The sequence below is a fragment of the Procambarus clarkii genome, chromosome 65 (genome assembly GCF_040958095.1).
Source record: "Procambarus clarkii isolate CNS0578487 chromosome 65, FALCON_Pclarkii_2.0, whole genome shotgun sequence".
Lineage (NCBI taxonomy): Eukaryota > Metazoa > Arthropoda > Malacostraca > Decapoda > Cambaridae > Procambarus > Procambarus clarkii.
In genome coordinates, this window is record NC_091214.1 from 7,828,417 (window position 1) to 7,840,321 (window position 11,905).

Genomic DNA, 11,905 nt, shown 5'->3' on the forward strand with positions numbered 1-11,905 from the left:
TGGTGGAAACGAAGAAATTAGACGTAACAAGGAGTACAGGACACAATCAGACCTACTCTTAGAAGAAAAAAAAACATGTAATTGATCTGAGAATTACGACGTCAGATGACTTGACATTTTGTGAACATAACCGAGCAAATATAGTGGCGGCCAGAAAAATAATAGGATGGTTTATGAGAACGTTAAAATTCAAAGACCCCGCCCACAGTAATGCTAACACTATTTAAATAACTGGCGCTGTCCCATCTTGAGCATTGCTCGGTACTCACTCCCCCTTTCTGAACAGGAGAGCTCTCTGAATTAGAGGGAATAAAGAGACCATAAACAGCATGCATAGAAATGATAAAACATCTTAATAATTGAGACCATCTCAAAGCTCTCAAAATGTACTCTCTGGACAGGAGACAAAAATGGTATCACATAATACATATATGGAAGATACTGGAGGGCCAGGTCCCAAATTTGCACAGCATAATATAACAACATACTGGAGCTAAAGATACAGAAGGAAATTAATAATAGAAACATTGAGGAGTAGAAGTGTCATAGGTAGAATCAGAGAGCAATCATAACAGTAGGGGGTCAAGGGCTGTTTGCTAGGCAAGGGTAGACTAGGCTTGGCTAGTGTTGGCTAGGTTATGCTAGGAAGAAGTAGGTTAGGCTGATTTACTCCACCAGTAATATTGGGGGGGGAGAGGGGAAGGGAATTTTTAATCACTCGACCATCAGTGACAGTACAAAAGACAATGGTAGCCGTGGCTATTTGCCCATCATCTTTATGGCACTTTGATAATAATCATGGGCACAGTTATTTTATCATATCAACTCATTTTGTGGAGGCCAAGTGAGCCGCTCAAATGCGAACAAGCCTGAATGGTCACCAGGCGTATACGCAACTGAAAACTCCACACCCTAGAAGTGACTCGAACCCATACTGCCAGGAGCACTATCCAACTGGTGTGCAGGAGACCTTATCCACTTGACCATCAATGACCATTCAAAAGATTATTGTAGCCGAGGCTATTTGCCCATCATCCCGACGGCACTTTGATGGTAATCTTGGGCATAGATATTTTATCGAATCACCTCATTTTGTGGGGCCACGTAAGCAACACAAATGTGAACAAGCCTGAATGGTCCCCAGACATATATGGAACTGAAAACTCCACACCCTATAAGTGACTCGAGCCCATACTACCAAGAGCACTATGCAACTGGTTTACATGAGGCTTTAACCACTCGACCATTAGTGACTGTACCAAAGATGATGGTAGCCGAGGCTATTGGCCCATCATCCCGACAGCACTCTGATGGTAATCATGGGTATAGGTTTTTCATCAACTTACCTCATTTTGTAGGGCCACGTGAGCAACACAAATGCAAACAAGCCTGATTGATCCCCATTCATATTTGCCACTGAAAACTCCAAACCCTAGAAGTGACTTGAACCCATACTGCCAGGAGCACTATGCAACTGGTATACAGGAGACCTTAACAACTCAGCCATCAGTGACCATACAAAGATGATGGTAGCCGAGGCTATTTGCCCATCATCCCGACGGCCATTTGATGGTAATCTTGAGCTTAGTTATTTTATCTAATCACCACATTTTGTGGGGCCATATGAGCAACACAAAGACAAACAAGCCTAAAAGGTCCCCAGGCACATATACAACTGAAAACTCCACACCCCAGAAGTGACTCGAATACATACTGCCAGAAGCACTATGCAAGTGGTGTACATGAGACGATAATAACTCGGCCATCATTCCGACGGAAATTTGATGGTAGTCTTGGTTTTTATCAAGTTTTTTATCAAATCACCTCGTTTTGTTGGGTCACGTGAGCAACATAAATGTGAACAAGCCTCAATGGTCCACAGGCATATATGCAGCTGAAAACTTCACACCCAAGAAGTGACTCATACCTATGCTGCCAGGAGCACTATGCAACTGGTGTACAGGAGACTTTAACCACTTGACCATCAGTGATTGTACAAAAGACGATGGTAGACGAGGCAATTTGCCCATCATCCCAACGGCACTTTGATAGTAATCCTGGGCATAGAAATTTTATCAAATTACCTCATTTTGTATGGGCCACGTGAGCCACACAAATGCGAACAAACATGAATGGTTCCCAGGCATATATGCAACTGAAAACTCCGCACCCTAAAAGTGACTTAAACGCATACTGCTAGGAGCACTATGCAACTGGTGTTCAGGAAACCTTAACCACACGACAGTGACTGTAGAAAAGGTGATGGTAGGCGAGGCTATTTGCCTGTCATTCCGACAGCACTCTGATGGTAATCTTGGGTATAGTTTTTTTTATCAACTTATCTCATTTTGTGAGGCCATGTGAGCAACACAAATGCGAACAAGCCTGAATGGTCCCCAGGCATATATGCAACTGTAAACTTTAAACCCTAAAAATGACTCGAACATATAATGCCAGGAGTACTAAGCAACTGGTGTACAGGAAACCTTAACTACTTGACCATCATTGACCATTCAAAAGATGATTGTAGCCAAGGCTATTTGCTCATCATTCCGAAGTCACTTTGATGGTAATCTTGGGCAAAGTTATTTTATGGTTCCAAGGGGTTGTCATAGCCATGGGGTGGTAATGGGGGACGAGCTCCCATGACCAATAAAATGCTCCTATACGGCATGCGTCTCCAATAGCCTCTGACAACCAAGTCCAACTCCTGGCCTGCATGGGTGGCTTAGTCTCTAAGTCTGGCGGAACTGCTTTTACCGACAGGAGAAGGGGCGAGGCCGTGCCTCTGGCGCCTTAAAACCAGCTGCTCTGGGTAGATGGGACTCGATAGCCTGGGAAGGCAGCCCATCTAGGGGAAGGAAAACCCTGATTTTAAACCTCCGTTGCCTTGCGGCCATACCCCTTTTTCGGGAAAGGCTTCAGGAGTCAACCTCGAGGAAAAATCCGGAGTTGGAGCCCCTAAGGCAGTTCGTTGTTGATGTCGACCTCGTTCTGGCAGCTCCTGCGACGTTGCTGGAACCATGTGTATTGGCATTTGCCTTTCTATTGGATAATTTCAGCAACGTGGAGAGGGGGGACCTGCTGCATGGGTAACAGCTTCTCCTCCATATCTACCTACCCAGGATTTGCGCCCTGTCAGGGCGCAACTCCATAGACTTCCGAGACTGAAGGATGCCTACTACTAGTTATTTTATCAACTCGCCTCATTTTCTGGGGCAACGTGAGCAACACAAATGTGAACAAGCCTTATTGGTCCCCTGGCATGTATGCAACTGAAAACTCCACACCCCAGAAGTGACCCAAACCCATACTGCCAAGAGCACTATGCAACTGGTGTACACAAGACTTTAAGCACTCGACCATCAGTGACCGTACCGAACATAATGGTAGCCGAGGCTATTTGCCAATCATTCCGACGGCACTTTGATGGTAATAATGGACATATTTATTTTATTAAATCACTTCATCTTGTGGGGGCCAAGTGAGCAACACATATGCGAACAATCCTGAATGGTCCCCAGGCAAATATGCAACTGTTAACTTCAAACCCTAGAAGTGACTCGAACCCATACTGCCAAGAGCACCATGCAACTGGTGTATAGGAGACCTTAACCACACGGCTAACAGTAACTGTACAAAGATGATGGTAACCATGGCTATTTTCCCATCACCCCGACGACAATTTGATAATACTCTTGGGCACAATTATTTCATCAAATCACCTCATTTTGTGGGGGCCAAGTGAACCACACAAATGCAAACAAGCCTGAATGGTTCCCAGGAATATATGCAATTGAAAACCCCACACCCCAAAAGTAACTCGAACCCATACTGCCAGGAGCACTTGTTACGGCCCTCTCGGGACGCAACGGGGTCCTTACTCTGATGTTGTTAGAGGAAGATATATGTATCCGTTCCCAAGCCAGTATTGGCTATCAAGGGATGAGATCCGTGACGCAAGTAACTTAAAGGGAGTAGGGAAAGAAAGCTAAGAACTTAAGATTATACTTGTCACCATCACCAATTAAATATATAAAATCAAAAAGTGCACAGGGGGAGGGGTATTAACACTATACAAGGGGATTATACACAATATAGTCTTCTGTTGAAGACTCTGGATCCAGAAGCTAGGTGCTGAGTCCGCGGTGCTTTCTTCGTGGCCTCACGACGTGTCCTCTGAGAATGCCGAGCCTACCCGGGCCACAGGTCAGCCAAAACACAGGTCCACTGGGGGCACCGCCGTGGAGGCCGTCAACCACACGTCCAGCTGGTCTGCTGGCAGGTACTGAGCCACCAAGGCTGGTACGGCCACTCCACGAACGATATAAGGGGTACGCCCTAGACAGGAGTCTCGTGTGATATCACAAATCACCCTCCTGTCCTCAATATCCCAGTGGATGATCGTCTCCAACAGTCGGTCCCGGGTAAATCCTCTTACTGCCACTCCACTGGCAGGCTAACACACCACAGTGTTCTTCCGGGGGGACGACGTCACAACAGCTGCAGCAAACTTCACAGTATGGAGACTGGCTGCCTCGGATAGACTGACTCGACTCCCATCACAGTAGTCCCAGGTCGACTCTGTAAGCAGACACGTCATCAATAACTGGGACACTAATACACCTCACTTACAGGCTCAGATACAAACGCCCGACATATCCAATCCATAGATGGCGTTGTAGTCTGAGCATCACCTCACCAGAGGTCAGCGGCGGCGGGGTTGAGTGCTGCACGGGACTGGAAACTGGTCCTCGTAGCTAGTACACGTCGTTGGTTTGGAGGGGGGTTTCGGGAGCTGACCCACAGATGGCGTCGTCGTTACCGCTCCTGGCTCGGACGCTGGATCCGGGTTCGTAACACCTCCCCACCAAAAGGAATTTGGTTTGGGGTTCTATAAAAAGAGACAAACCAAATTAGTATAAGGGTTTAGATGCGAGATAATGCATCAGCTACCACATTGTCCACCCCTTTGATGTGTTCAATCTGGAGGGGGTATTGCTGCAAATGGAGACTCCATCTGGTGAGCCTGAGGTTCTTCTGCCTAAACTGAGCCAGGAACTTTAGAGGATTATGGTCGGTCCGTACTAATATAGGATGACCGTTGCTTGTTAGATACACCTCAAAGTGCTGGACGGAATTAATTAAGGCCAACGTTTCCTTTTCTATCATTGAGTAATTAAGCTGGCTGGGGGTGAACTTCTTAGAATGATAGGCCACAGGATGTTCCACCCCCTTCTTGTCCGTCTGGGATAAAACGGACCCCAGGCCATAGTCAGAGGCGTCGACCGTCAAGATAAATCTATCCTCAAAGCTCGGGGACCGGAGGATTGGAGAAGAGATCAGAATTGCTTTGAGACTCTCGAATGCCTTCTGGCAATTCTCATTCCATATTAACTTCACCCCCTTCTTCAACAGATTGGTCAGGGGGGCGGCGATGGAGGAAAAATTAGGGACAAACTTACGATAAAACCCAGCCATACCGAGGAAACGCAAGATGTCCTTCCTGGTAGCTGGCGTAGGATACTGGACTATTGCCTCGATCTTGCTGGCCTTCGGCGCAATCCATCCTCCTCCAACCTTATGACCTAGGAAGACGACAGAGGTCCTGGCAAACTCAGATTTATGCAGGTTGACCACCAATCCTGACTGGAGCATGGCCTTTAAGAAATCCTCTATGTGACGCAGATGATCCTGCCAATCTACATCATATATTAATACATCATCGATGTAGACTAAGGTGTTTTCCACGTCACGCAACACAGTACCCATCAGTCTCTAGAAAGTGGAGGCTGCGTTTTTCATCCCGAATGGCATCACCTGACATTCAAACAGCCCATCGGGAGTCACAAATGCTGATATGGGTTTGACTTTTTCCGTGAGGGGAACTTGCCAATAACCCTTGAACAGGTCAAATTTAGTCAGGTAACGAGCTTTGCCTATGGCATCTAGACATTCCTCTTCTCTGGGGAGAGGGTAAGTGTCAGCTACTGTGACCTTATTCACCTGGCGATAATCAATACAAAGACGGTATTTCTTACCAGGTTTGGGCACTAGTAGTATCGGGGATGACCATGGGCTCGAGCTCGGGGCGATCAGACGGTGTTTCAGCATATAATCTACCTCCTCTTTCACCACCCGTTTCTTCAGTGGGTTGAGACGGTACGGGTGTTGCTTTATAGGGCGGACTCCTTCCTCCAGCTGGACATCATGCCTCAAGACAGACGTTAATCCTGGAACATCGTCGAAGATGGGTTTGTATTGCCGGATCAACTGCAGCAATGATGACTGATGTCCTTCGGCCACGTGTGTCAACTTTGCCTGCAAGTTTAACAGAATGTCTGAGTTAGTCAATACCTCTTCTTCCTCCTCAATGTCGTCATTAGTGGTCACTAAGGTTACGGGGAGCGTATCCCGCCCCTCGTATCTCTTGATCATATTAACATGAACCAGAGTTTCTTTCTTACGGCGGTCTGGAGTACTAAGAAGGTAATTGAGGTTAGTAACCTTCTTTACAACCGGATAGGGACCTACGAATCTGGCGCTCAAACTTCCAGTTATTGTAGGAGTACATACCAAAACCAGATCTCCTACTCGAAACTCCCTTTGCTTGGTCCTCCTATCATACCTGCTCTTGATAGTTCTTTGTGTATTGTCCAAGTTCCTTGTAGCCATCTCCCAGGCTGAGAACAGCCGTCCTTTATTTGTAGACAACCAGTCCACCATATCCTCGTTGGTTTCCGCGTCCAGCCAATGATCTCGTGCTACCTCTAAGGGACCTCTTACTGAGTGACCAAAGATCATCTCGAATGGGGAGATTCCTAGGGATTCATTGGGCACTGATCTTACCGCAAATAGGAGGTAGGGCAGTTCTTCAATCCACTTATTCTGCCTGTCGTAGCAAAACTTCCGAAGCATGCCCTTCAACGTCTGGTGAAAACGTTCCAAAGCTCCTTGAGACTCGGGATGGTAGGCACTAGAGGTTATCTGCTGGATTCCCAGGTCGGCGATCTGTTGGCGAAACAAGTGGGACATGAAGTTAGATCCCTGGTCCGTCTGAATAGTCTTGGGAAGACCGTATCGTGAGATGAACCAGAGCAGTTGTTTCACCAAGACCCTAGCTGTGATGGTCTTAAGGGGGATCGCTTCTGGGTACCTACTAACCCGATCTAGTATTGTTAGCAAATACTGTACCCCTGAGGTAGCAGGTGGAAGAGGGCCTACTATATCCAAGATGAGGTGTTCAAAGGGCTCCCCTATTGATGGAATGGGGTATAAAGGGGCTTTGGGGACAGGCTGGTTTGCTTTCCCGGCCACCTGGCAGGCGTGGCAGGTCTTGCAGAAACGACGTACGTCCTCCTTCATATGCGGCCAGTAGAAGCCTTTGGCTAGGCGTTGGAAAGTCTTAGAGATCCCACCATGTCCAGCAAATCTATTAGCATGGGCTGTTTCTAACAGCTTGGATCTGAACACGGCTGGGACGACTATCTGATCACCTACCGCACTTGACTGGGGGTATTTCGGAGGATGCCGGCGACACAGTACACCACTTGACCACACATATAGATCCCCTCCTTTCGCAGGAGACTCTACGGTGTCGGCCAACTTCCGTACCTGAGGGTCCTTCTTCTGTTCCTCTATCAGATGGGCTCGAGTCCAGCGTTCAGGAACCGGCATCTGGACGAGCGGGACTGGTGTATGGCTACTTGTAACCTGTGGGATAGGAGGAGAGTCAAACAAAGTGTTTAGATCTAGTGGTGCATGGAGGTGCGCCTGAGACCTGGTTTGCACTGCTGCGATGGGACTGGTCTCTTCACGTCCTGGATTATCCACTACCAGGGGACAGTTTGGTAATAATCCTAGGGCTAAGTCATTGGCTAATATTACGTCAATCCCCTCTATGGGAAGACTATCCACCACGGCCAACCGACACTCACCTTTGAAGTGCTGAGAGTCTAGATGCACTTGTACCAATGGGGCAACGTACAAGGTGGAAGGGAATCCACCCAGGATTACCTTCTGCATCTCATCAGCCGATATACCTTCGGGTAATGATGTTGCCAGAATCAGAGACTGGGCCGCTCCACTGTCTCTAAGTATTACCACAAGCGTACTTGAAAGGCCACTGGCTACATATCCTTGGGAGGTATATGGGGCGAACAATCCTTTCCTCTTCTCTAGGGTGGATGTCGGTGGTACTATACTGTTCATCAGCATGACTTCCCTACGGGGATTAGTACCTGTACTGCCACGACACCTTGCAGCAATATGTCCTCTCTTGCCGCAGGTCCAACACAATACATCCCTTTTAGGACTAATCTTCCGAGGACTATCTGAGGTTGGCCTGGCGACACTTCGAGGGGCAGTTCTATCTTCCGGTTTATGTTTGGCTGGATATCTTGAATAGGTCTTCGGGACGTACCTAGCAGATGGCCTATGAGTCAGGATATACTCTTCAGCCATGGTGGCTGCCGCACTCAAGGTCTCTACCTGCTGTTCCTCTAGGTACGTCTTCAGATCTCCAGACAAACAATCCTTGAAGTCTTCGAGCAGAATCAGCTGCTCGAGGTCTTCCTTGGTCTCCACCTTCCGAGAGGCACACCATTCTTGGAAAAGTCGCTCCTTGATCGTGGCGAACTCGGTGAAAGTGTGCTCCGAGGTCTTCTTCAGGTTTCTGAACTTTTGCCTATATGCCTCAGGTACCAATTGGTACGCCATGAGCACCACTTTCTTCACCTTGTCGTAATCGCTGGAGTCTTCAAGGGATAACGTAGAGTAGGCGATTTGGGCCTTCCCAGTCAAGACTGACTGTATCATGATGGCCCAATTCTCCCTTGGCCACTCCAAAGAGGCAGCGACTTTCTCGAAGGCTGCAAAGAATTTTGACACTTCCTTCTCATGGAATTTGGGGACCATTTTGATGTTGCGTACCGGATCGAAGCTACTGGTGTCCGTTGTTTGCCTCCGACCACCGCCTAATCGCAAAACTTCTAGTTCATGTTGTCTCTCTCTTTCCTCTTTGTCTCGTCGTTCTTGTCTGTCTCGTTCCTCTCTTTCTCGCTCTCGTTCTTCTCTCTCTCGTTCTCGTTCTTCTCTCTCTCGTCTCTCTTCTCTTTCTCGTTCTTCTCTCTCTCGTCTCTCTTCTCTTTCTCGTTCTTCTCTTTCTCTTTCTCGTTCTTCTCTTTCTCGTTTCTCTTCTCTTTCTCTCTCTGCTTTCCTTTCTTCTAATTCTAAACGTCTCATCTCTAATTCTTTATCTTGTCTCTCTCGTTCCATTTCTAATTTCTTCCATTCTATTTCACGATTGATCTCTAGGGCACGCATCTTGACTGTTAGGAAGCTGATATTAAGCTCGCCTGAATCACTGTCAACGTCGCTGCCCTTATCTTCCTTTTCCGTGGAAGCTATGTCTGCACTTTCCTTTGTACTAGGAGTCTCGCCTTCCTGTTTCTCTTCTGCTTTCAGGTGCCGGTGTACCTTGGACAAGATCTCCACACGGGAATCACTGGCACGGATCTTGATCTCCAGGTAGGCGCTCACTAGTACAAGCTCTGGTTTGCTCAAATATTTTAATCTGGCAAGACAATCCTCTCTGTTCAGAAAAGCCTGAACCTCGTCCAGATCATCGATGGTAGCTTTGTCTGCCATTGTCACAGATGGAACACTTAGCACTTAACACACTGCTTACACGTTAGCACTTAACACACCGAGCACTGTTCTACGCCAATATTGCACGTAATCACTTCGGGCACCACACTACCCAATATTGTACTGAGTCCAAGCGAACACTTCGCTCTACAATATTGCACTAAATCACTGAGCACCGCACTAGTCAATATTGCACTTAGTCACTCTAAGCACCGCACAGGACGTATAACGTCACAATCGTCACACAGGGGGAATTATATACAGGGATTACGCCACTTCACCACCCCTGTCAAACATACTTAACAAGGGGACGGATCCCGCTGGGGATGCCAATTATGTTACGGCCCTCTCGGGACGCAACGGGGTCCTTACTCTGATGTTGTTAGAGGAAGATATATGTATCCGTTCCCAAGCCAGTATTGGCTATCAAGGGATGAGATCCGTGACGCAAGTAACTTAAAGGGAGTAGGGAAAGAAAGCTAAGAACTTAAGATTATACTTGTCACCATCACCAATTAAATATATAAAATCAAAAAGTGCACAGGGGGAGGGGTATTAACACTATACAAGGGGATTATACACAATATAGTCTTCTGTTGAAGACTCTGGATCCAGAAGCTAGGTGCTGAGTCCGCGGTGCTTTCTTCGTGGCCTCACGACGTGTCCTCTGAGAATGCCGAGCCTACCCTGGCCACAGGTCAGCCAAAACACAGGTCCACTGGGGGCACCGCCGTGGAGGCCGTCAACCACACGTCCAGCTGGTCTGCTGGCAGGTACTGAGCCACCAAGGCTGGTACGGCCACTCCACGAACGATATAAGGGGTACGCCCTAGACAGGAGTCTCGTGTGATATCACAAATCACCCTCCTGTCCTCAATACCCCAGTGGATGATCGTCTCCAACAGTCGGTCCCGGGTAAATCCTCTTACTGCCACTCCACTGGCAGGCTAACACACCACAGTGTTCTTCCGGGGGGACGACGTCACAACAGCTGCAGCAAACTTCACAGTATGGAGACTGGCTGCCTCGGGTAGACTGACTCGACTCCCATCACAGTAGTCCCAGGTCGACTCTGTAAGCAGACACGTCATCAATAACTGGGACACTAATACACCTCACTTACAGGCTCAGATACAAACGCCCGACATATCCAATCCATAGATGGCGTTGTAGTCTGAGCATCACCTCACCAGAGGTCAGCGGCGGCGGGGTTGAGTGCTGCACGGGACTGGAAACTGGTCCTCATAGCTAGTACACATCGTTGGTTTGGAGGGGGGTTTCGGGAGCTGACCCACAGATGGCGTGGTCGTTACCGCTCCTGGCTCGGACGCTGGATCCGGGACTCGAACCCATACTGCCAAGAGCACCATGCAACTGGTGTATAGGAGACCTTAACCACACGGCTAACAGTAACTGTACAAAGATGATGGTAACCATGGCTATTTTCCCATCACCCCGACGACAATTTGATAATACTCTTGGGCACAATTATTTCATCAAATCACCTCATTTTGTGGGGGCCAAGTGAACCACACAAATGCAAACAAGCCTGAATGGTTCCCAGGAATATATGCAATTGAAAACCCCACACCCCAAAAGTAACTCGAACCCATACTGCCAGGAGCACTATGCAACTGGTGTACAGGAGACCTTAACCACTTGACGATCAGTGACCGTACAAAGGATGATGGTAGTTGAGACAATTTGCCCATCATCCCGGCTTCACTTTGATGGCAATCTTGGGCATAGTTATTTTATCAAATCACCTCATTTTATGGGCCCACATGAGCAACACAAGTGCGAACGAGCTTGAAAAGTCCCCAGGCATATGCAACTTAAAACTCCACACCCCAGAAGTGACCCGAACCCATTCAGCCAGGAGAACCAACCAGCTGGTGTATAGGAGATCTTAACTACTCGGCTAACAGTGACTATACAAAGATGATGGTAACTGTGGCTATTTGCCCATCATCTTAACGGCACTTTGATAATAATCATGGGGACAGTTATTTTATCATATCAACTCATTTTGTGGAGGCCAAGTGAGCCACTCAAATGTGAACAAGCCTCAATGATTACCAGGCGTATATGCAACTAAAAACTCCACATCCAAGAAGTGACTCGAACCCATAGTGACTCGAAGTGCCCATGTCGAGGGCACTTGGTGTGAATTGCTGGCTGGAAAGATATTGCAAATCTAATGCAATATCTTTCATTGACAACTGGGGACACTTCTATGGAAGAAATGAAATGTATG

The 11,905-nt window shown here is 47.6% G+C and overlaps 1 protein-coding gene across 1 annotated transcript; it reads right to left on the minus strand.

The window, feature by feature from the left end:
• Positions 1-5,778: 5,778 nt before the first annotated feature.
• LOC138354910 (uncharacterized) lies at positions 5,779-8,463 on the minus strand. The gene has a single exon (XM_069309389.1). The coding sequence runs from the start codon at positions 8,461-8,463 to the stop codon at positions 5,779-5,781; it is 2,685 nt and encodes an 894-aa protein (XP_069165490.1).
• Positions 8,464-11,905: the final 3,442 nt, after the last annotated feature.

Bases quoted from the DNA above. Each gene is read 5' to 3' on its own strand.
- LOC138354910 (XM_069309389.1), bottom strand. From the start codon at position 8,463: ATGGCTGAAGAGTATATCCTGACTCATAGGCCATCTGCTAGGTACGTC.